Source organism: Magnolia sinica, chromosome 1 (assembly GCF_029962835.1).
Source record: "Magnolia sinica isolate HGM2019 chromosome 1, MsV1, whole genome shotgun sequence".
NCBI classification, from domain to species: domain Eukaryota; kingdom Viridiplantae; phylum Streptophyta; class Magnoliopsida; order Magnoliales; family Magnoliaceae; genus Magnolia; species Magnolia sinica.
This window is the reverse complement of record NC_080573.1, coordinates 107,890,176-107,916,766: the sequence shown is the minus strand read 5'-3', so window position 1 is coordinate 107,916,766 and position 26,591 is coordinate 107,890,176. Positions and strand designations below refer to the sequence as shown.

At 39.7% G+C, this 26,591-nt stretch overlaps 1 protein-coding gene across 1 annotated transcript in view; it reads right to left on the bottom strand.

The window, feature by feature from the left end:
• The window catches only part of LOC131253381 (SEC12-like protein 1), a 46,215-nt gene that overhangs the window by 3,278 nt on the left and 16,346 nt on the right, over positions 1 to 26,591 (bottom strand). Inside the window, exons 4-8 of the mRNA XM_058254344.1 lie at positions 21,057 to 21,148; positions 17,694 to 17,793; positions 17,506 to 17,578; positions 17,300 to 17,420; positions 7,146 to 7,265 (exon numbers count right to left, since the gene is read on the bottom strand). Of these exons, the coding sequence (XP_058110327.1) occupies positions 7,146 to 7,265; positions 17,300 to 17,420; positions 17,506 to 17,578; positions 17,694 to 17,793; positions 21,057 to 21,148 (506 nt within the window). The remainder of the gene's footprint in view (positions 1 to 7,145; positions 7,266 to 17,299; positions 17,421 to 17,505; positions 17,579 to 17,693; positions 17,794 to 21,056; positions 21,149 to 26,591) is intronic.

Below are 26,591 nucleotides of genomic sequence, written 5' to 3'. Positions count from 1 at the left end.
AAATGGGCCTTTGGGGAATATAAAACAATGAAAAATTGGACATGCATATGAATTTACCAAGGAGTCATTTGAAAGCCTGTAACTTTTCAAGTTGTAAACAACCTACTCCTAAAAATGAGTTTCAGGAGTAACTTGTTTACATATTGTCTTTTGGCTGTGAATTGTAAACTACTTGCAATTACAGGTAAACAGTTTTTTGTGTTTGGATAACCTGTGAAGTGTTTCCATTACAGGTAAGAAAGTGAACATCCACACCAAATCAGTGGTAAATCACTCAAAAATTTTCAAATCATATAAAAAGGCTTAACAAAAGATCCGCTATTGGGTTGAACCTATCTAGATAAATCTTTAAGCCGATCCTCAGGCTAAACCAATCATTAGGTAAGCCACAAAACTGGACTCGTAAATTCAAATGATACTGGCAGGGTGTGATGGACGATATGCAGGCACTTGGAAATTAAGTATTCAAATTAAACTGGCTAAATTATCATTCCTAGTTTAGATGTATCATGATTCATGACCCAAAAACAACAATTCTCTTTCCACAAATAAGTGTACATGAATGTGTCCCACCAGGCAGATACCCTTGATGAGAAACTGGGCTGATTCACTAATCAATTGGGCCACAATTTACAAAGATTAAGCATACTTTGAATCTGAAAATCGGATGGGTGGACATTTATTGGATGGTTCAAAATGTAAAATATTCAGTGATCATATTTCCAGAAACAAGTGTCCACGAATCAAAGGTTAGAATTGTTCAACCAATTTGATGTTGGGATTGTTCAAAGGTTACATGTACGATTTCTGAGTGCATGCTACCTTAGTATGACATAACTCCTCTTTTAAAGGTGGGTGTCCTATCCCAATTATTCCCTGTCGTGTGGCCAACCTAATTAATCAATCAGCCCTAAGAGGGCATCATAAGACTCACATAATGAACGGATTGGACCTCCTGTGCACGTCAAGATGGGCAGCAAATCTAAGTGCACATATATCAACCATTGCACTCTGCTTGGGTATCAAAAGGGGGAGCTTTGCTAAGTGAACACGTGATGGGGACATCTCGTGCACATGCACCCCCCCCCCCCCCCCACGCAAGGAGGAGGGCCCCACCGTCGATCTGGATCGATGACGACGTTCAAGGAGGGCCCCCCCTAGTTAGAAGACTGAGTTTTGGTTTGTTGGAGTGGGCCCGATAGTCAAATAAAGCCCATCATGGGTTCTTAGGATCGTGGCCCACTAGTCTGATTAGTCTCATATTTTAGGTTTTGCTTATTAATGTCATTTAGAATATCATGGACGGTTTAAATTACTTTAATTAGTTATTATTTGTGTTTACTTCATCGCCAAGTAATAGGTTACGCACATGGCGCGAGTTTTAGGGATATAGGGTTTTCTTATAAATAAGCACCCATTGTAGGCTTTTTTCTCAATGAAGATTAATAAAATTGCTGCGTTTTCTTACTCCTTTCCGAGTTATGAAAACTAACTACCGTTATCCTGATTCGCTCCCATCTTCTACCATCCACCCTTCTCATCTCCCACAATCATCTGCGCTACAAATCTGTCCTTTATTGCATCAATTTACCTCTCTTCAATAAGATTCCATAATCTGGCCCTGTAGGAGGGCTGAAACTTCGGCAGAGCACCACGCGCGGACCGGACCTTAGATTAGGCTGAAACTTGGAGGGCGTGTGGCCCAGCCCTGACCGACCAGACCCAAGAAGGCATTTTTTTGGGTTTGTGGGCCCCACGCACGTGCGGCCAACCATCGGCGCGTGTGCGTCAGACCCAACCTGCTGTCTACACGCGCGGGCTGGCTACAAGTTCTCTCTCCTCTCTTTCACTCCTCTCTCACTTGATTTCCCTAACCCTAACCCTAAATTGTCTTAAATCCCAAATTTTATGCCATTTTCTTCAACCCTAGGGTTCCCCGAATTGAACCTGTGAATCCCTTGGATTGGGGAAATATTTTTGTGCATGTGTGGATGAATTTACTCTCCTTTGAGCATTGTTTGGTTTATAATTTTACTTGATCCAGCCCTAGCATGTGTAGGCTTGGATCCGCATAGATTCCCCTTGTTGAGTGCTTGACGTTATGTGGGATGTGAAATTTTGTGCGATTGTCTCTGAATTAGTGTGATCTAAAGCCTGAAAATCTTGCACATCATATTTGAATTTCATGTCCTACATCAACACGTGTGCGCAATAAAGCTCATGTACAATCCAAACATGTGCCTGCATGGCACATAGATAGGAGTTCCAATTCATGGACCAAGTTGGTCCTACCTTGTAAATGTTTCCCCAAAAATAAATCAGGTCCTCTCAACATGTGCGCTCCAATATTGGCAACAGGTGTATGGGTTAGAAAACTTCAGCCATAAATTTATCTTGCAAACTATGGGCCACCTGACAAATTCATCAACCTGATTCATAGGCTAGGGCATCAATATAGTGGCGTGGTTCTAACAAATGGATTGGATCTTGGACCTATCAGGCCATGTTGTCACATGTGCGATGTCTACATGAGCTTCATGGCACACGTGTGTGCGCTTGGCATAGCTTGAAAAGGAAAGGAGCCTTTTCCGTTTTCTTCTCAATCGCTACATGGGAGACAGTGAGGAGCTCGATAGAAAGTCAGAAATAGCCTACGGTCGCCAGTGAGGGAGCGAGGGAGGGAGGGAGAGAGAGGATGTTGTTGCAACTCTTCTTTACAGCCGATCTTTAAAAAAAGACTATTGCTAAGTATTCCCAATGTATCGCCAATATTTATTGATTGTGGAAATTCTAGGTGTCGCTTGTATCGGCAATATTTTCAACTGTGTAAATTCCAAATGTCGCTTTGTATCGTCAACGTATCAGCGATATTTCGATAATATCGCCAAAAATCTGTTTATTAAGAAATTCTATTTTAAATTTTTTTATGGGTGCATAGTTGTATGATGAAACGCATGTTTCTATGTGTGTATAAGTATGCATACATGGATGGATGGATGGATGGATCATGGATGAATGTATGTGTGTGTGTTCGTGCGTGTGTGTGTATGCATGCATCCATTGATGGATGGATCATGCATGTGTGTTTATATGTATGTATGTGCATGCATGAATGGATGGTTCATGGTTGGATGGATGGATCCACCATTTCCCCCAATGTTTCCCTAAGTCAACAATACATGCTTTTAGGCCCCATCAAAGGGAAGTTATTATTTGATTCCTAAATATGCAAATATGCGTCTTTTTCGCTATTATTTGATTCTTAAATATGCGAATATGTGTATTTTAGTATCCCCTGAAGTATCATTGAAAAATTTCACCATTTCCCCCATGTTTCTCTAATGTTTTCTTGAGTCAGCGTTACATGCTTTTAGAACCCCATTAAAGAGAAATTTGTTATGTATGCGTTTGTTTTCAATTATTTGATTCCTAATATGCAAATATGTGTATTTCAACATCTCCTAAAGTTTTATTAAGAAATTCCACCATTTCCTTGTGTTTTCTCAATGTCTCTTAATTAGCTATACATATTTGGGCATCAGCCATAATATCGCGATATCGATACATGTTTCCATATCCCTATCAACAATACATGTAACCATACCGATACTATTAACACTGCCACAAGTGAAATCTTTCCTTTTTCAAATGTTCACAAATGGGGCTTTTTCCTTACAACTTGCAACCAAGGTATTCAATAATGATAATAGTGGCTTGCTACCATTATGATATGGGTTAGTAACAGGTGTTACGATACGGGTCTGTGATGGCCGCTACAATATGAGTCTGTAACGGCCATTATGGGAAAAAAATTACAATGGCCTCGTAACGCATAACGATGCCCAACGTTATCGTCACATAGCAGCCGTAATGACCGTTACGCAACCATTTTTGGATACCATGCTCGTAACTCACAGGTGAAATTTGTCATCTAAACACTACCTATGAGTTACGTGTAAACCCTTTACAATTAACACAACTTACAACGCATCCAAATGACCCCTACGAGTATAACATATTAAATAACAAATAGCTGTCAGGTAGTCACTTTATTAAACTCAACAATAATTGTAGAAATAACCTCTTTCTGAAAAACTCATCATTATCTAAGCCTTATCCCAAATAATTGGGGTTGGCTACATGTCCTGTCATTCCCCTTTTGGTGTGTGTGTGTGTGTGTGTGAAACCAATACAACCGCTGGTTCTTTAGTATACAATGTTTCATTGGATGTCCAAGAACAATTGCCTTCAATCTCAAGCACCAAAATCAAAAGTAATCAATTGGAATGTCCCAAAACTATGAGTGTTATCACATAGATGCTGCTTCAAATCTTCATCTTTCTTGCTTCTATTTTGCCTCTTAAATACTACATTCTAACCATTTACCATTGGAAGGCCTTTAGCAAGACAGAACACAAATGGTTCCTACATAAATACATCTCATGAACCAAGAATTTTCTTTACACACCAAAATCCTCAATTTCCCTTCTCACCACCATTACTCAACGCATGGACCTTCAAAATCCAAGAAAACAAGGGGTCGTATTCCTTCATGAGACTCTTCAGGCCTGAAATGCTTAGGGCGTGTTTGGCGCATGGAATTAAGAGGCATTAGCTGGGATGGAATTTACAGGGTGTAATTACCACTGTGGGCAGATTGTTGTGGAATTGGTGGAATACCACCTAATTCCATTCCATGTTTGGAACGGAGGAGAATCCCACCCAAACCATCGATTCTAATGGTTACCGTGCTTGGAAATGCAATTCGTCAGTGGATTACTGAAACCCTTGTGTTTGGGTGGGGATGTGTGAACAAAACACCAACCCACACGATGAACAGTGGGTTCGTCTTTGACCCAGCCACATCTCTAGAGTCCGGTGGTCGGACGTGGATTGCCTACTGAAGCTGTTGGTAGCCCGCGATTGCTGGATAATGCTCTGTAGGGAAGAGGGAATGACGTTGAGGCAGAATCCAATCACATAGGCAGAGGCGGCGATTCGAGTGTTAGCACAGAGCAGTACCCTCTGAAACCATAGTGACAAACACTTGCAGTGAGACGAGAGAGAAATGAGATAGCCAATCTCCTCGAATGAAGAAATCCCAAAATCCCTTTCTCAATACAACATGATTCTAGTCCTCTTGGACTTCAAACGCCCAAACACATCTTCGTTTCTCGACGAGAGAACTTTCTTAGTGGGAGATGGCAGAGGGACCTCTCCAGGAACTTTCTCAATGGGAGATGGCAGAGGGAACTCTCCAGGAACGAGAGAGACGACGGCCTTCCGTATCCAGTGGAAATGGAGGCATATCCTGTAGTGGACTGTGGCAATCCCTCTTTTGTCGGTCGCTATTCCTTGGTGGATGGGAAAAGGAGTCGGCACAAAATCCTAGGTGAAAGGTGTTTTAATCCCTCGTCCCAAACGCAAGGTTGGCTAGATTTTCGAAACCTATCCCATCAAATCCACTCTAATACAATTTAATCCCACACGCCAAACACCCCCTTATGGATAAGGGCCCATTTGGTCAACAATCCTCCCTTTAAAATAATAATAATAATAATAAAAACCATATCCATGGAACTGATATCATGGGGTATCAATTCTTGAAAATTTATTTCCTCTTAAAATAATGTTTGATTGACCTCTTTGTTTTATTGTTTTTTCTAAACTGTGTTGTTTGGGAGGACAACATTTGTTCTAGGGAACAGATTCACCGCTTCCACGTCATTCTGAATACGTGGCACACATGATCATCTGAGAGTGGGCCCATTGTTTTGTGATCCAATCGTTGACTTGATGGATCTCATCAGATTTGAGGATCATTAACCTTCAATATTTGGAGTTCTCTCAATTGAATGAGGGTTGTTGTACTTTGTCTATACATTTGTTGGCCACCAATATAGAATTAAGAGTGTCCAATCTGGAAGATATCATATACATCCCTAATATACAGCAAGATACATTTGATCAACGGTATGGACCACTGAAAATGAGCCCCGCATGCTAATCCTATAATCACTAGATGTTTAATCACCAGAATAACCTCGTATCACCTTTCTACGATGACACACAACTTACACGATCTCAAGAACATCTTGTCAGAGAGAAACATGGCTAACAGAACTTTTCTTTTTTAAAGTAAAAAAACAGGTCATGTGCTATTTACTTGGGACAGGATTAAGGGGCTGATTCATTCTGAAAGAATGAGTTCATTTACCAAACACACTAATAGTGCTTGCTAGTTCTGCAAAAATGGGCAGAAAGCCTTGAAAATAAAAATAGTAGCAGTAATTGTAAGGTGCCAACTAGAAAGGCCCTAAAATGTCAAGAAACCCTTTTTTTTTCTTTCTTTCTTTCCTATTTTTCTTCCTTTTACTTTCTTGAGTTTTTCTTTTTCTAATGTCCATTGATAAAATCTGCAAGTACAGGCATTATTCCTACATGCTAGACTCGATGGCATAGTTGATATACAACACAATGGAACTTTGTCCCTGCATTTCTTTCGGGTACAGATTCTATGGTGTACTGCTCACAATGCCAGTCAGACTGAAAAATGTCAGCGATTCCAGATTCAGCACAGAGCAGTCCTAATTTAGCATTGAAAATGTATCCGTGGCACTTTGGAGATTTGGCACGGAATTTGAGTCTAGTGAAGGTCTGAAATTGAGCAAAGCACTTGACAATAAATACCTTGTCAGGATTTTGACTCATACTGTGAACTAAGTCCACCTAAGATTTACATATCAATCAAGTTTGAGAAGTACCCTGGAGCAATCTGTAGTTGCATTTTTGAAATCTTCAGTCTTCAAATTCAGCAAGCCACAATTCCACACATGATGACATGAATGTTTTCATGGTAGCCTAGGATTTTCTGTTCCTGATGCTTTAAAATGTATAACTTGCAGCCAATCAGAGAGAATAATCTACAATCGTTGACTAAAATGGACAATTTATGATTATATGTCAATTGTTTCCTTCTTTAAATTTTCTTCAAATATTCTCGTTCTGAATTTGTTAACTTCTAAAATATCATCAACATCTGTAATCCCTATTGAAAATGATTTTCATATTTAAAGAATAAAATAAATAGCAATAAGGTAGACAACTATTCCTACAACTGGAAGTATGTCTAGAATGCAAGTTACCTTTCACTGGGACAGAACTCTGTTGATGAAATGCATGTACCAAGATGAAGATTCTTGCTCAAGTGGCAAATCTCCATCTTCTTTACTTCAACCACACACAGATCACCATCGTTGCTTCCACTGCATAAGTAAGTTTAGCTGTCACATTCATGGCATGTTCACAAGTCAAATGCGCTACGTATTACATGCAAAGCAAAAATATGAAATCTTGTCCATGTTCCTAGCTCAAAAACACTGTTCCATGACAATTTGACAAGATAAGAGTAAAGATTCCATTCCATGCTTGTCAACAATTCAGCAGCATAAACTGCACTAATGGATGTATAAAATGATTAACTAGAACAAGATACAATGAATGAACTTTGTGCCAAAACCCCTAAAAAAACCCTACTAAATTTCATCCATTTAGAGAATTGCCCGGTTGATTTCCCAGTTCATTACCTGGTAGTCCACCACCACCAGCAACAGCAACACCAACAGCAGCAGTAACAACAACAACAACAATGATGATGATAATATCATCATCATCATCATTATCATTGTTATTGTAGTTGTTTTTTTTTATCCCACGAATTTATCAATAGGGAGGAAGAGAAATCCTCACAAATTACAAACAAAACCAAAAGGAATGAAAATAAGGAACAGATTGAAAGGGAGAGAGAGTCAAAGCCCAAGAAATGACGTTCAACTTAGCTTTCCTGAAGATCTCTTTGGGGGATTTCTGGCGATTGCAGAAGCACCTCGCATTGCGTTTAGTCCAAATCGACCACATAACTGCCACAAAAGATAATCTCAAGAGAATTCTCCCTCTATGACATATCCCACCCCCATGCCATGATGAGAGACGAGCTTCTATAGATCCCGGCATCACCCAACAACATTGAAGCAGATCTAGAAAGCAGTCCCAAATCGCTCTCGCGAAGGAGCAATAAATAAATAGGTGGTCCATGGATTCTACACTCTGCAAACACATATGCATGCATTGGGGATGATCATATGCCTCTTTTGAAGGTTATCCACCGAGCACCCTATTCTTCCCCACTAACCAAGCGAAAGCCACTACCCTTGGAGGGCCTTTATAGAGCCAAACCACCTCCACTAGGTCCCCCATGGCCCTCCCACCTGAAACCAAGATAGCTTCATGGAATGACCAAATTAAGAATCTTCCATTCTTCTCCCATTTCCACACCCATGTATCTAGGGCATTAGGGCCTGTTTGGTTCATCGTATTAGAACATATTAGATGGGATAGACTTTCTAATCCCACGTTTTAAGCCGAAACTTGTGTTTGGTCAGGTAGTCCTTTGGTGATAGTTTGAAGCTTTGGAAACCGTGCCAAAGCATTGAGGATTGAAGAGGGATCTGCTGTATCTATTTGGATTTGCAATATTCACCGCCATATCCATCGGCAAACATTTAGAGAGAATTTCGATGACGTGTTGCATGGTATGTCACCATGACGAATGTGTTATATCCACACCGTCCATCCATTTTACGAGATCATTTTAGGCCTTGGACCAAAAAAAGAGATAGATCCAATGCTCAAGTGGACCACACCTCAAAAGGTAGTGGGGATTGAATGTTTACCATTGAAAACGTCTTGGGAGCCACGAAAGGTTTGTATCAATCTGATATTTGCTTTTAACCCTTCATCCAGGTCTATGTGACCTCATGAACAGGTTGGATGACAAATAAACATCATGGTGGGCCTATTAAGGTTTCAGCGGTAGGAATCATTGCTCCCGCTGCTTTTTGTGGTGTGGTCCACTTAAGCTTTGGATTTGCCTCATTTTTGTGCTCATGATCTAAACTGATCTAACCAAATTGACAGACGGTGTAGATATAACACATATATCATGGTGGGGTTCATAGAACTTGGTGATGTAAACACACCACAAAAGTTGGTGGTGTGCGACACTCCATGCAATCCGCTTCCAAAAACTATCTCTACAAATGTAACATCCAAACATGTATTCTTAATATCTCTGGATCATTGTGCCGAAACTATACATTCCAAACATGGAGATGAGGTTTGGTGTGTTACTCCTAATCCACCGAAAATACGCGACACCCCATAATCATTACATTGTGACAATTCCATCCCACCTAATCCCATGCACCAAACACCCCCTTAAGGGATATCCACTTCGAGTAAAAAAGCTCCAAAAGCCTGATCATATCCTTTGACTCATTGTTTGAAAGTTCCTTCAACACAAAGGATCCCAAACCACATGACCCCCACCCTTTCAAAGCAAGCATAATCATGAGCCTCTCCTTATCTAGTGAAATATTAGCTAGACTAGGAAATAGCTCACGAAGACATCTATTAGTACAAGTGTCCGACCAAAAGTTTATGCAAGATCCATCACCTACTGAGAAAGAAGCACCTCTCTTGAATTTGCCAACCATTCTAGATATCGCTTTCCAAGCCGCGGAGGCTCTATACCGAGATGATTCCTTTGTAAACCATCCCCCTTGCACTTTCCCATATTTCAACTCTATCACCCCTTCCCAACAACAACATCCTCCAATTCGAATCTCCACAACATTTACCTAAGAGGGCCATATTCATTACTTTAAGATTTCTTATCCTAGCTCCTCCCTCCGAGTTGGTTTGCATTTGTCACTTCACTACATTAAGTGGATTTTTCACTTGTCATGTGAACCTTGCCATAGGAAATTGTGACATATTCTATCAATTCCGTCCAACATATTGATGGGACGTTGGAATAGAGATATGCAATAGATCAACATATTGGACAAAGCCACCTTTGTCAACATAATTAATTCTGCCTCACAATGAAAGGTATCTTCTCTTCCAACTTGAAAGCTTGTTTTTTATTCTCTCACTAACCTTGTCCGATAAATAATTTGTCAGCTTTCCGATGCACAAGGGTGTTAAATTTGCTCAATGACCCTCAATTGAGTGGTCCTTTTCTTATATAGAAATCATTTTCCCTACTTACAATATATCCCTTAATTACAGCATAACATCAACATTTATATCCCCTAATTATAACCCTTAATTACAGCATAACAGCAGCATCTATATCCCCTAATTACAGCCCTTAATTACAGCATAACAGCAGCATCTATATCCCCTAATTACAACCCTTAATTACAGCATAACAGCAGCATCTATATCCCCTAATTACAGCCCTTAATTACAGCATAACAGCAGCATCTATATCCCCTAATTACAGCATAATATCTCTTAATTACAGCAGCATCTATATCCCCTAATTACAACCCTTGATTACAGCATAACAACAGCATCTATATCCCCTAATTACAGCCCTTAATTACGGCAATATATGGAACAACAATATATGGTAGGTTTGTTGTCTATCCTACTAACATCCCCCCTCAAATTGATGTTGGTCGATTAAGAAGCATTAATTTGCCAACAAGAAATTGATGACGTAGTCGTGTCATAGCTTTGGTGAAGACATCCGCTATCTGAAGGTCGCTTGAGACATGTGGAAGAGAGATAACCCGAGTATCAACAGCTTCCCGAATAGAATACCAGTCCACCTCGATATGTTTGGTACGCTTGTGATAGACGGGATTGGTAGCGATCTGAATAGCACTCGTATTATCAGCATGAAGAGGAGTGAAAGTAGACTAAGGAAAACCTATTTCAACAAGTAAGCCACGGAGCCACGTAATCTCCGAGCAGGCTGCCGACATGGCATGGTACTCGGACTCGGTCGAAGATTTGGAAACACGATCCGGTTTCTTACTCTTCCAAGAGATAAGTGAATCACCAAGAAACATATACCACCCGATGACATACCGGCAAGTATCAGGACATTCTGCCCAATTAGTATCACTAAAAGCCACAAGGCGAAGATGAGTACTAGTAGAGAAGAACAAGCCACGGTGAGAGAAACCCCAGAGATATCGAATAATTCGACGGACTGTGGCAAGATGAAGGTGGCGAGGAGATTGCAGAAATTGACTGACTTGCTGGACAACAAAGGAGATGTCAGGCCGTGTAATAGTGAGATAATTGAGACTACCAACTAACGATACCAACAGAACGATACCAACAGAAGTCGTACGAACAAACAACGAAGAATCATACTGGCTTTGGATGAAAGAAAATTGAAGTAAGGTAGCCCGGAACTTATCAAAACAAGCCCGGGAAGCCTGTTTCAAACCATACAGAGAGCGCTTTAGCTTACACACATTCGACGTTGATGACGAGCAGAGGCTAGAAGGAGGTGTCATGTAAACATCTTCCTATAAATCACCGTGAAGAAATGCGTTCTTCACATCCATTTGGCAAAGGGACCATCCCTGAGAGGCTGCGATGGCGATAATAGTACGCACAGTGGTTATTTTAGCGACAGGAGCAAAAGTCTCCTCATAATCAACCCCATACTCCTAACAGTTATCAAGGGCAACCAAACGAGCCTTATAACGGTCCACAGACCCATCAGACCGAAGTTTCAAAGAAAAAACCCACTTACACCAGATTAGCTTGACATGAGAAGGACAAGGGACCATGTCCCAAGTCTGATTTTCTTGAAGAGCTTGAAGTTCTTCTTGCATAGCCTTTCTTCAACACTCATGTTTATCAGCTTGTGAGTAGGAATTAGGAATCGACACAGTTGATAAGGTAGCCGTGAATGAGGTACAAGGGAAACCATACCTATCTGGTTGATGAGAAGTACGACAAGATTGCCGAGGAGGATGCAAAACGGGATCAGGTGGCAGATCAGACACAGGAAGGGGTAGAGTTGGTCGACGGCGTTCATACACAAAACAAGGCTTGAAGCGATCAGGAGGGCACATCAAATCATCAAAGTGAGGAAGAATAGAAACTGCAGGAGATGATGTAATAGAACTAGGAAAGAAATATTGATGTTCAAAGAAAACGACATTACGAGATATATAAAATTTATTGGAAAAAGCATCATAGCACACATCCTTTTTGAGATAAGTTAATCCCAAAAAGACACATTGCACAGATTGCGCAGAGAGTTTGTGACGTTGATGCGGAGGTAGATGCACAAAATAGACACAGCCAAAAGTGTGTAAGTCAAGAAAGCTAGGGTGTTGTTTATGCAGATGATAGTATGGAGAGTCGAAATTTAGTACTTTAGAAGGCAACCTATTAATCAAATATACTGCTGTAGCTAAAGCTTCAACTCAAAATTTAGGAAGAACAGAAGATGCAAGTAACAAGGTCCTAGCAACATCTAACAAACGTCAATTTTTGTGCTCAGCCACGCCATTCTGTTGAGGCGTATAAGGACACGAGTAGTGAGAAACAATTCCTTTGTGACGAAGAAACTCAAGAAATTCAGGAGACATATATTCTCCACCAGAATCAGATCGTAAAGTCTTGATGCTAGTGGTAAATTGATTTTCAACATATGCTAGAAACGATTTGAAAACAGCAAAGACTTCAAACTTATAGCGCAAAAAATATACCCAAGTATGCCGACTATGGTCATCTATGAATGTCACAAAATATTTATAATGAGCATGAGAAATGACAGGAGTAATGCTCCATACATCACTATAAACAAGGTCAAAGCAATTCTTTGCCCTACTCCCCGAAGAAGGGAAGGGGAGAATCTTACTTTTTCTGATTTTACACGTAGAACAATCAAAAGACAAAGCATGAGGTAAAGAAGAATATTTTTTTTTCCAACGAACCAGAATTCAGCAAATGAGATAAAACAACATTGTTTGGATGGCCTAAACGTTTGTGCCATACTTCACAATTATTGGAGACAGTAGTACAAGCCAAAGAAATGATACTACGAATGGAAAAGTATAATGGAAACAGTCTCCCAACTTTAGGCCCCTTCGCTATTATCCTCCCTGACACCGGATCCTGCACATGACAACCATCACGAGAAAACTGAATATTATAATTATCATCCACTAGTTGTCCAACCGAGATAAGACTCATAGAAAGCCCAGGTGATACAAAAATATTAGTAAGTGATGGTGCGATATCACTAACCCCAGTAATCGGTAAACGATGGCTATTAGCAACTTGATATTAGAAGAACCAGTGTACTTACAAACATTGCTAAGCATATTAGGAGAACTGGTCATGTGATTGGATGCAGCGGAGTCAACAAGCCAAGATTGAGAGGGTATAGTATGTATGGTACCCTTACCTTGCAACCCCAAAGCGGAAAATGCCGATACAATCATTTGCTGCACCATTTCTGGTGTAAGGGCAGGTGTAGCAGCAGTGGAAGATGACACTGGAGTGAGATTTTGAGTGCTGGTTACCCCATCCGAAGTGTGGCCAGTAGCAGTAGCATGATAAGCATTCACAGGTCGATTTTGAGGACGTGTTGGGCATTCATTGATGATGTGCCCCTTCTGTTTACAGTAGCTGCAGAACTTTTTAGCACAATGGGCAGCAATATGCCCATAATCTTTGCAACTGTAGCACTGAACTGTACTTATGTCTCGAACCCTCCCTTTGCCTTGAGCAGCGTATGCGACAACATTCTCTTGCAGAAGCGAAGATTGAGTAAGAAGATGTTGTTCCTCTCGAAGAAGTGCTCCAAAACACACGTCAAGAGATGGTGAAGGATCCCTGTGCATCAAGTTGGAGCGAATAGACTCGAATTCTGGCCTTAGTTTCATTAAAAACTGGTCTCTTTTGCTAACTTCATGAACTGCTTGAACAGCAGAGAGAGACTCGGCCGACACGTCGGCATACACAATGTCGGAAAACTTAGCCCAAAGATTCTGAAAACCACAGAAATATTCCTGAACAGAGAGTGTACCTTGGGAATAGGCAGCAAGATCAGTTTCCAACTGAAATCGCCAGGCGGAATGATCGTGATGATAGACCTTTTTCAAGTACTCCCACATTGATTTAGCTATCTTGTGCGGCCTTAAATTGAGCATAAGCAGTGGATCAATAGACCCAAGAATCCAAGTCATCACGCGAGCATCTTTCACCTTCCATTGAACCAACGTCGTAGGATCGGTAGGTGCTGGATCACTCCCATCAACATGTCCCCACAACTCCTTTCCCATGACAAAAAGTTGAAACTGAAACTCCCAGACAGCAAAATTCTTCCTAGTAAACTGAGTTTGAAAGACTTCTGAGTTGGAGTTGTTAGCCATAACTAGATTCTCTCGAAATGCACAAAAAAAAAAAAAAAAAAACTGCAAACCAGAACTTGCACCCAAGAACCTTGAAAACCAGAGCCTAGAACCACAAAAATTAGACCAAATACAAGGTTGCAGAGAGTGGCTCTGATACCATGTCAGATTTGCTCAATGACCCTCAATTGAGTGGTCCTTTTCTTATATAGAAATCATTTTCCCTACTTACAATATATCGCTTAATTACAGCATAACAGCAGCATCTATATCCCCTAATTACAGCCCTTAATTATAGCATAACACTAGCATCTATATCCCCTAATTACAGCCCTTAATTACAGCATAACAGCAACATCTATATCCCCTAATTACAGCCCTTAATTACAGCATAACAGTAGCATCTATATCCCCTAATTACAGCCCTTAATTACAGCAATATATGGAACAACAATATATGGTAGGTTTATTGTCTATCCTACTAACAAAGGGGAGGCATAGATATGTTGATGGAAAATTACTTGCTTTGTATCTAAAGATTTTTGCAAGGTGTTTGACCTGTTCAAGTGGCATTCTTATCCCCAATATTTCACTTTTGTGAATGTTTACCTTGAAAATAAAAATGACTTCAAAGTGTTAGACGATTTTCCTAAAATTAAGAACCTAAACCTCATCACCATCACAAAAGAGGTTGTCGTCTACAAATTGAAGGTTAGAATTATGAAAGTCAACAATTTCCACCCTAAAGCCGTTGGCAAGCCCTGCTAAGCTTCCCTTTTCCAGCATTCTACTAAGCATCTTCGCCACCACCACAGACAAAAATGGAGAGAGCGGATCTCCTTGGTGACGGCCCCTCGAGCTTTTGAAGAATCCTTTTGGAGCTCCATTAACCAACATTGAAAACTTGACCAAACGAACACATTCCCGCATCCAGATTGTACATTTTGAACCACATCCCAATCTTGCAAGCATATAGTTCAAATAAAGTAATTATTTTGAACCACAACTCCTTTGCTTAGGTGTTAGGTCTATTTCTATTGGTTATTAGAATTAGGATTTCCTTTTCTCATTGGTTGTTAGTATTTGAAATCTTTTCCTGTTGGTTGTTTACTTCTAGAGTTTATTTTGATTGGTGAAAGAGAAGTGGTAAGTTCCTATTGGTTGTATTTATTAGTAAAAAGGCCCTCTCATGGAAAAGGTCATAGTCGTTATTGCTTCTCAAATAAAATTATTATTTTGTACATGTTTGAGTGTTTGTGAGATTGTAATTCTCCTACTCAAGCCGCTCGTGGAGGATTGATTTCCGAGTTTTTGGTTCCCTGTTGCTCTGTTGCTTGCAGGGTGTCGAAATTCTGCTCGATCAACGTGATTTGTTGCCAATGAATTTATTAAAAAGATGATGCGATCCCTAACTGGCATGTGAAAGAATATGAAACCTCTTTTGGCATGGAGAGATGAATGAAAAGATGATCGACTAACTCTACCACTTCTCCAAAAATCATGCACAGTGGGGAAAGCCATGTTGCACTTTTCAAGTTATCCAAAGTCAAGATTTTGTTTGCCATGGCTCTCTAAGCAAGAACTTTGATTCTTGGGGGGCACATGAGCCATCCAAAGTTTGGGACAAAGGGGAGACCTATGCTCCTTTGAAGTCAGCATCGAGTAAAAAGACTTGGCTGAGAATTAACCATTCGGTGATTACCTCCAAATTTTCCTATTGAAGTCAACAAAGAGTAAAAAGACTTGGCTGAGCCTGAGAATTAATCATTTGGTGACCACCTCCAAATTTTCCTATCCTCGGCTGATTTTATTTATTTTTAGGATATCCACCTCTGAAATATCAATACACACATCGAGTAATCTACCAAGTAAGTTCACATAAAGAGCCAATTATTCACCAAATAGATTTCTTTGCAAACTAATGTTCCGAACCACTTCGCCTCCTACCAATTCATACTGGTCCTGAACTTTTTCTTCCTTCTGCATGCGAAAAAAGAGTCCAATGAGATAACTCTGTTGGCATGCTGCCCATCATCTTACCAAAATTGGACTTTGACAGCCTTTCCAATCACAACCATATACCTTTGACAATTTCCATTCTGACTCCGATTGAGATGTCCCCGTTGGACCCTTTCCCATTGATTTTTAAGTTTAGCTTCATTGTTGTTTTTGCATAATCCAATCATTCGATTAATTATCATAAATTGTTAGATCTCTCTAACCCTTACTCAATTGTGCAACGCTTTTGCTTCTTTAATTCTCCTTTTGTGATCCAAGCTGCTTTTGAGGCTATTTGAGGTTCTCAAATTGCATCAAATTGCTATTAGAGCAAATCAACGTGGAGTCCCATCATCAAGCACTTCCATTAATGTAGGGCATTGGCTGAAAATTGCGAACAAATCTTTGATTTCAAAAAAAAAAAAAAAAAACCATGACTGTGACAGCAAGGATCATCTATTCGTCAAAGCATTAAGTAAATCTCTGACTCAGAATGAAAGGTGAAGCATGATGAAGATAATTGTCCCAACCATGGGAGATATCAAGACTTGTACTCTGTTGTACAAGAAAGATTAGAGATGGATTAGGATTTTTCAGAACGCTTCTTCCATGACTATCCACAGAATGAAGAATTGACTGTCAATAGAAACATGAAAACAGAATACAGAACCTGTGACTGTACACGAATGCATAAATAAAAAAAACACTAACCTTCACTTGACTGCATATGAATGCATAATTGTCAGAGGACTACGCTACTATGGTTATACATAATAAAACAAGACTTCATCTCTTAACAGCAAGAAGGCTTGGAATTTGGGCATTCATAGCTGGACGATACAACTTATGTAACATTGGCAATATGCTCCTCATTAATAATGTGCATTGCAGAATAAACTAACCACTATTTCAAATACCCAAAGGTTGCTACATAATGCTTTAAACCCCAATGCTGACTATATTAAGATTTCAATAGACAGGGCAGATAGACTTGCCTCTCCACTTGGTTAATCAATTGAGAAAAATAAACAATTATCAACAGAAATGATGATTAGAGTACTTACTATGCAAGATATTTCCCATCCATGCTGGTGGACAGAATTGAGATAGGTTTTCTCAATAGCTTCTTATGCCCAATTTTATTCCATGTACTAATATCCCATACTGCAGTAACCATTCTGCCACCTGCTTCATTGAGATTCCACATTCAGAAAATAGAATATAGCTGGAAAGAAGGAAAAGCAGAATCTGTTTACAAAACATGGTAGACCTTCTCGAACGGTACAAAATAGAAATGGTTTAGTCCCATCCCTAGAAAATCGACAACATTCAATCTTCTCATCCTGTAAAAAAGATAAAATATGCCAAACCCATAAATATAAAACCACACAAAACCATCATAGAAGATAACATAAATTATACCGAGCCACGAGTTGATGAAGATAAAATAATTTATACCGAGCCATGAGTTAATGAAGTCAATGGGACACCTTCATCTATCTTCCATATCCGTGCAGAACCATCCGTTGACGTTGAAGCTAAGAATTCTGAGTCTAAGCTGGCAGATAACCCAATTTAGTGAAACATCAATTGGACATGCTTATGGTAGGTGCAAAGTTAAGTAGATGGCTAAACCAAAAATATGCACGAATGTGTTTGCATGTTTCATGTATCCAAGTGGTAGGGAGGTTTGTATGGATCATACATTTTAATTTATTCCGTTTGGCTCAAATAGCCAAAACATTTTATAATAATGAAGGAGAAAATACAGGTAAAGGTGCTGAAATGTACCAGGTTTATTGACAAATATTATGCTACTTGAAACAAAGCAATCTTTTCCTTGAATGTTCAGAACAATAAAATTGAGAAAATTGCAGATATTTTTGAAAGATATCCAGAAAAAAGATTGTATCACGATGATATCGAGATATCTTCCCTATAATATCCTTTCTGTTGTCATTCAAAACCAGCAAACCTTTTTACTTTCTTGAGACCATGGTATTCCAAATCGGTTACGTGACGGCCATAACGGCCGTTACGTAACGGTAACGGTCATAACCGTTACGCATTACGGGGTCGAAACGGCCGTACCGGCCATTATAGAAAAGCGTGCGGTAACGGCCCCGTAACGTCCGTAACGGTCCAGGAAGTACATTTTTCATAAAACAAAAAATGGCCGTAACGGCCAATACGGGGGCTGTAACGGCCATTACGGCTTGTATCATAACGGTAACGGTGGTGGCCGTTACGGCCACCGTTACCGTTACGGAACACCTTGCTTGAGACCTCATGTTTCCTAACCCTCCTATTGTCTCACTCATGATATCCCTCTCCTCATTTTTAAACCTGATTTGTTCTCTACGTTTTCTGTTTTCTGCATTTTAAATTATTTTTATTTTCCATGAGACATTGCAGTATCTCCCCCAAGAAACCTCAAAATTTTTAATATATCCCAAAAAATTACCGTGATGAGAAATTACAACAAGGAGACCTGGCACTTTGTCGCAGAGTCCATGCTAATTGCATTAGTCAGAATGCCATGATTTAATTTCTACGTTTTTCTTATTTCCGGCCATTTTTTATTGGTATTGCTCAATGCCTTAGGGGCATTTCATTATAAATAATCATAAAAAATACCTCCTAATCAAATGTGAAAGCTAAGCTTGTGAAACCCTCTTTTGCGAAAAAGGCAGTTTCCCATTTTTTATCATTTTTAAAGAAATATATAGACATCCTCTCTCTCTCTCTCTCTCTCTCTCTCTCTCTCTCTCTCCCTTCTTCCTATTAGTTGATATGTGAGATCTAGGTCTTGCAACAATAAGATCTGGACTTGCTTCAAATGGTCCCTTGGTTACAAGTTACAAGTTACAATACTAGAGACCCTCCCCAATACAGTTTGGTGCATGGTATTGGGTGGGATAGAATTGCATTTGGTCCCATGCAAATTCCATAGGGCATTTGGAAATGATGGGAAGGATTGGATTAATCCTGATATCATATCATCTAGACCCAATAGTAGATATTGTAGGATTTATGGTAGATTTTGAAATCCATTGAATCTATGGGCCCCACATTGATACATGTATTTTATCCATGTCATCCATCCATATGTGCCCTTTACACGTGACATTCAAGTTGCATATGTGTACAGGTGACTGACAACAATTGTGAAATGTGGTCCGTTGATTACAATTCCATCGTCCACCAAACGCAGGCTTCACTTTCTTTTCTTTTTTTCTTTTTTTTTTCTTTTTTTTTTATTATTATTATTATTTTTTTTTTTTAAGGATAAACGCAGGATTCACTTAATAATGTGTATTTCCCTAGGGAAGGATTTGATCCCAAATGTGGGATTGGACGGTCAAAATACCATGGTATTTTTAGACATGTAATCATTGTGCAATAATGGTGTTAATTCTATCTAATGCAATTCCATACCACTTAATCCTGTGATCCAAACAAGCCCTAAAAGCGCACACTTTACGAGTTACCATCCACCAAATTTGAAACATGAAGGAAAATAAAAACAAACAAAAAAAGTTACTGAAAAAAAAAAAACATGAAATCTATCATCAAAGTATATGTTTAGAAGGATTAGAATACTTAATGTTTCCTTTTGGTATCTGATTAATTGGAAATACACATAAAGCAAGATAACAAAGCGACAAAAGATGTAAACCTTAAAAACATGGAGGAAAGGTCACTGATCTTTTCCAACAAAATAAAAGGTTTGCGAGGATTATTTTCACTTATAATTCATTTTATAGTGCATAATTAATTAGATATCTATCTCAAGGGGGAGTTTATTGAGTTTCTAACAGGAAAAAAAGGCAAAGAAAAATGACAAGAAACTTACCAATAATAGTTATTTTTATCTATTTCTTGAAAAACAAAAGTCAAGCTTGACTAAGTTTCAATTTATTGTTTTTACCTACCTATATCCAGTGTTTGACTAATTAGAACCTAGGGTTTTCAATAAACAATGTAGAATAAAAAATAAGGGAAATGATAAAAACTCAGATATTCCGGCAGAGTGCGATGACTGATAGGCAGGCACTCAGAAATCACGCACTTGGCATGCAAGTAACTCAAATTAAAGCTTCCAAATTGTGAGACCAGTATAGATAACTAAGAATCCAAAAATTATAATGATTTTGATTATGTAATCTGCGGATCAGTGGACATAATGGACGGTCAAAATGAAAAATAGGCAACTGTCCAAATTCACAAACAAGTGTCTGCAAATCCGAGGTTATGAATGTCAACAAATCTGGTTTTGGGGTAATGACCCATCTACACTCTACAGTGGTTCCTACAATTTGGACAGTTTAGTTTGAGTTAATGTATGCAACATGTACAATTTCCAAGTTCCAGAGTGTAAACAATCACACTCTACCAGAGTATCAAATAACTCTCCTAATGGAATATAATAGCTATCTGCAGGCTGTTAGAGAATGCTGTAGCTATCCCGGTCAACTCTCAATAAGCAACATAACGTCTCCTATTGGCAAACTGTACTGCCAAACTTGTTGGATCCAATCAAACTGAGTTGAACCATCTGGTCCAGTGAATGCAAAGCATAACATATTGTATAACATCGTGAACCAGGTGCATAACAGACAGAATAATCAAGTAATGACAATGATTGCTTGCTTAGGTGGGTTTGCGAGAGGCATTCTGAGCCAAAGAACAGTCTGCACATGGTTTGCAAACGATATGCATGTATGTTTATGCAGGTGCATGGATTATATGCATATAAATATGCATTATTTTATATGTACAAGCTTAGGAGTGGAAGGGATTTAATATTTCATGGCCTACCTAATATCCAAATCTCGGAAGGACTTGTGAGCTCTTGGCTCATCCAAAAGGATGCGCAGACTTGGCCACTCAAAAACTCTAAGATGCCCATCCTATACATAACAAAAACCCTCGTTAGTAAAATAAAATTCATGCTTGCATATTAATAAACCCATAGAGAAATTTTTAGTTACACCATCATCTATTATCATCAAAATTACGAAAATAGCCTTTAAAAGAATAATCATGATTTTTGAGATGTAAGAATATTCATGATAGATCATGAGGTTAGGATTTTTTTATTTTTATTTTTGAAAGATATGAGGTTAGGAATAAATTCTTGGTTGAAGAATGGAGTTTGTTAAGATGTAAATGTTGTAAATAAGTATTATGAGTAAATCTCTTAGTTGATAAAAACAAATATGAAGCAAAGTGATTGCCTCAAAAATAGCACGTTGCATGCCTTCTGCAGTTTACATGTATGCTCACTGATGCTAAATGAAATGCAAAAATGAACATATATGTCATGAGATCATAACTATCAAAACACTATAATCATCATCATCATAATCTAAGCCTTATCCCAACCAGTGTTCGAATTATCTTGGACATTATCGAAATATCTCCGATATTATCTTTATCTCCAGCTTAGCGATACCGATAACGCTGGTAGTATCAGAAATTCTAGGTATTAGCAATGTATCACTAAGTATCGCTAATGTAATTGTCAATATTTTTAACTATGTAAATTCTAAGTGTCGCTTGTATTGCCAATGCATTATTATCGCCAATGTATCACCAATATTTTTGACTACGTAAATTCTAGGTAATGCTTGTATCATAAGTGTATCGACGATATTTCAATGATATCGCCAACATATTGTTATTATCAAAATTTTGTTTAATAGAAAAAAAAATTATTTCAATTTTTTTCATGGGCATATGGTTTTATGTAGTGTTCAATTTGTCATTGATAATATTAATAATATCTCGATATTATCGATATCACAACATGTGAGTTATTGAGACCATAATCTTTTGTTTCCTTTCCAATTTTTGATGAGTTTTTGGTGAAATATTATGTGTTGTTGATATTTTGCAATATTAATGGATGTTTGGATGGTTAAATAGGCCAGAGGGGATGGTTGGACTGATTTCTTACAATAGCACGTGCTTTTAAGGCCCCATTAAATGGAAACTTGTTATGTATGTAGTCTTTATAATTATTATTATTATGAATTTTATTTTATTTTTTATTTCTAAAGATGCAAATATGTACATTTTAACATTTCCTTAAGTTTCGCTAAAAATTCCACCATTTTCCCCATGTTTCCCCGCATTTCCGGTTATTAGCAATATTATCGGCAATATCGATATTGTTTCTGTATCCCTGACCAACGAAACTTGTAGTGATACTGATACTTCAAACATTGATCCCAACTAATGGGTCGGCTACATGAATCATATTTTGCCATTCCAATATCAAGGACCATATTCTCAGTTAAACCGTAGGTCATCAAATCTTTCCTTACTACCTGCATCCATGTCCTTTCTGGCCTTCCCCTTCCCCTTTTAGAGCCTTCAACTTGAACCAATTTACTCTAATGCAGGGGCATTTTCACATCGAGCTCGAGTGGGGTAGCCCGTGGGATGCGGGGACACTCAGGGTGGGTGACCCATGTGATTTGGGGCCCATGGGGGAGATCTTGTGTTCGAGACTCCTCATTGGGGGTGATTAATTCGTATTTCACACCGGGCTCGAGTGGGGTAGCCCGTAGGATGCGGGGACACACTCGGGTGGTTGGCCCATGTGATTTGAGTCCCACGAAGGGGGTTCGGCCGAGGTCCTAACCCATGCGATGTGAGGCCTGTGCTATGAGATAAAGGGATTAATTCGCCATACTCTAACAGTTCGAGCTTTTAGAGTAAGTGGTTAATTGTCTTGCATCAAATTGGTAACAGAGCGGGAGGTCTCGTGTTTGAGACTCTTCACCAGAGGTGATTAATGCAGGGGCATTTTCATACCGGGCTCGAGTGGGGTAGCTCATGGGATGCGGGGACACACTCGGGGTGGGTGACCCATGTTATTCGGGGCCCACGGGGGAGATCTTGTGTTCAAGACTCCTCACCGGGGGTGATTAATGCGCATTTCACACCGGACTCGAGTGGGGTAGCCCGTGGGATGCGGGGACACACTTAGGGTGGGCGGCCCATGTGATTTGGGGCCCACGAAGGGGGTTCAGCCGAGGTCCTAACCCATGCGATTTGGGGCCTGGGCTATGAGATAAAGGGATTAATTCGCCATACTCTAACAGTTCGAGCTTTTAGAGCAAGTGGTTAATTGTCCTGCATCATACTCCTAACCAGTATAGTTCTTGTTCTCCATTGCGCATGGATAAACCTTTTAAGATTAATTTTGTTTTTTACCATCTAAGACTACTTGCGCTCATCTTATTACCTATTGGTGCTACTCCGAAGTTCTCTAGAACGCAGTCATTTCTAATTCTATACTTCCTAGTCTTTCCACTCATCCATCTCAACATCCTCATTTCAGCTACACCATCCTGTGAATACATTGTTCCTCAACTAGCCAACATTCTGTGCAATGTAGCATGACTAGTCTTATAGCTATCCTATAAAATCTTCATTTTAGTTTGATTGGTATGTGGCAATCTGATGCGGACACAAGTGCATTCAAGGTGTACCAACGAAGAAAGCGCCAACCACAAGTGTTGTCCTTGTGGATAGGCGACTATTGAGGAGCTGAAGACCTTTCACATGTGATTGGACATATAGAAGACCCCACTTAGGGAAGACACATGTGAAGGAAGATTGGAGAAAGAAGACCAAGCGCCCAAACTTTCCCATACTTATGTTATTTGCGCGTTTTTGACTTAGTTAGGGGTCTTTTAGTAATTTTATGTCTTTATTTGCTTATCCTAGGGGTATTTTAGTAATTTTATGTCTTTATTTGCTTATTTAAGTGGATTAAAGCCCTAAACTCGAATTTTAACTATTGATTAATGAAAAGCAAACCCTTTGGTTGCCTCCTTCCTCTCTTCTCTCTAATGGTGCTTCTTCTCTTCCCTTGATCTTCTTCTTCTAATTTCTTCTTGTGCTCCTCCAACTTCTTCAAGGTAATAATTTTCTTCCTTCTATTTTCCAGTTTTGGCTAATCCTTCTTCGATCAAAATCTTGAGAACCGATCGAAACCCTAAACCCCCAAATTCTCAAATCCCTAATCCGAGAAACTTCCTGGTTCTTCGGACTAGTGATCTTCGTTGATCGATTGGATGTGACCATGCAAGATCGGAGGTCTCATCCCTCGCCGGATCCAACCTAAGTAGTAATTGAATTCCACAATCCATGGTTGCGATGGCCCGCTCCATTGCATGTTTCCTTTATGATTTTCTTAGTTATGATGATTACTATTAGAATTTTAGATCATTTATTCCTTTTATTTCCGTTGTTTAATTGTGTCCATGAGCATGCATCATAATTAGGGTTGTCCTGCGTCAAATTTGGTATCAAAGCCTAGGCTTGCATGGTTTTTGTCTAGATCGAGTTATCAAATTAGGGTTTTGATTTTTAGGTTTAACTTAGGAAAGTTTTCAATTTTAGAAACTTTCCAATTTTAGAAAGTTCCTAATATGGAAAATTTCCAGATTTGAGTTGTTTCCTGTTTCAACTTAATTGTGGCAGTTCATAGTAGTTTTGCATTCATCGCATTCATCTTGAAAGTCATAACACCTAGTAGTCTAGTTAGGTAGAGTTTGGTTCAAGTCTTCATTGTATGCCCACGAGAAGAGGTAGAGGTTTCGGACTTCAACCTACCATGAATAACGAGCAGTTATCTGAGCAACTTGCTCAATTGATACAAAAGATAACCGCCCTAAAAGTGGGTCAAAGGCGTGAGTTTGCCCGCCTTGAGAACCAAATTACCACTACCATGACTAAGGTGGAGCAACTAGAGGCGTCCCAAAAGGAAAACCCCGCTGTAGGTGAAGATGCGTACTCCCAAGTGAAAGGAATCATTGAAGAACGTGCTACTACACGTGGTGGTAGTGAGGATAGATATCGTGGTAACGGTCGTGGTCTGGTGCGAGAGGCACGAGCCACATGTGGTCATCAAGACCGCTATGATCCAGATGAGCGTGCGATGAAGAGTGTGAGAGTTGAGGCCCCGAGTTTTGATGGGCGTTTGGATCCCAAGGCATTCCTTAACTGGGTTGCTGACATGGACCACTACTTTGAGTGGTATAGCATGTCGGAAAACCGTCAAATGCGGTTTGCTAAGATGAAACTTGTGGGTCAAGCCAAGCTCTTCTGGACCAACACTGAGCGTAGGATAGAGAGAGTTGGTAGAGCCCCTATCACACATTGGTATGAGATGAAAGAGAAGTTGAAGGAGAAGTACCTTCCTCTCTCATACCGTCAGAAGCTCCTTGACCAATGACAATCCTTACGCCAAGGGTCAATGCCTGCCGCTGACTACATCGCTAAATTTGAAGAGTATGTGATGCGATGTGATATCCGAGAAGACCCTCTAGTAACGCTCTCGCGTTTCAAGACGGGCCTTTGTGCGGATCTTCAGCGCGAGCTTATTACTCGGCCCTTAACGGACTTAGATGAAGCATATCAAGTCGTGCAGGAGTTAGAGCAATATCTGAAGGCTCCTGTCGTTCGTCGTTTTGAGTCCCGAGACTCCAGTGCTAGATCTAGTTCCCAAGGAACTAGACCTAATATTGGTAGTCAACCTAAGGCGAGTTAGAGCAATATCTGAAGGCTCCTGTCGTTCGTCGTTTTGAGTCCCGAGACTCCAGTGCTAGATCTAGTTCCCAAGGAACTAGACCTAATATTGGTAGTCAACCTAGGGCACAGGCGACCATTCCGCCTAAGCCTAGGGAGGACAAGGGTAAAGGGGTTCTTGGTGCCGGTCCTAGTAACATGAGCCAAGTGAGGTGCTATGAGTGTGGCAACCTTGGCCACATGTCTAATCAGTGTCCTATGAAGAGCCGTGGGAGAGCCTTAGTTATAGGCGAGTCCCACGAGGGTGGAGATGACCAGGGTGATTATGAAGTTGAAAAGCATCATCCTGAAGGAGGACTTACTGATGAAGAAGAAGCGGATGGAAAAGGAACGCTTGCAGTAGTTAGGCATGTGTTAGCTCAGTCTAGAAGTAGTGCTGACTGGCGTCAAAACACTATCTTCTACACTATTGCCAAGTGTGGTGAAAAGAATTGTAAGGTGATAGTGGACAGTGGAAGTTGTCAGAATGTGATTTCCACTAACACCTTAGATCGCTTAAAACTGAAATCCACACCTCATCCAGACCCGTATAAAGTTTCTTGGGTTGACAAGACATCCCTACCTGTCACCCAGCAGTGTCTAGTCCCCATCGAGTTTGGGTCATACAAAGAGTCTCTGTGGTGTGATGTTTTACCTATGGATGTAGGACATGTTATCCTAGGTAGACCGTGGCTATTCGATAATGATGTCACGATCTTTGGCCGTTCAAATGCGTGTACTTTTATGTATAATGGTACTTTTATGTAT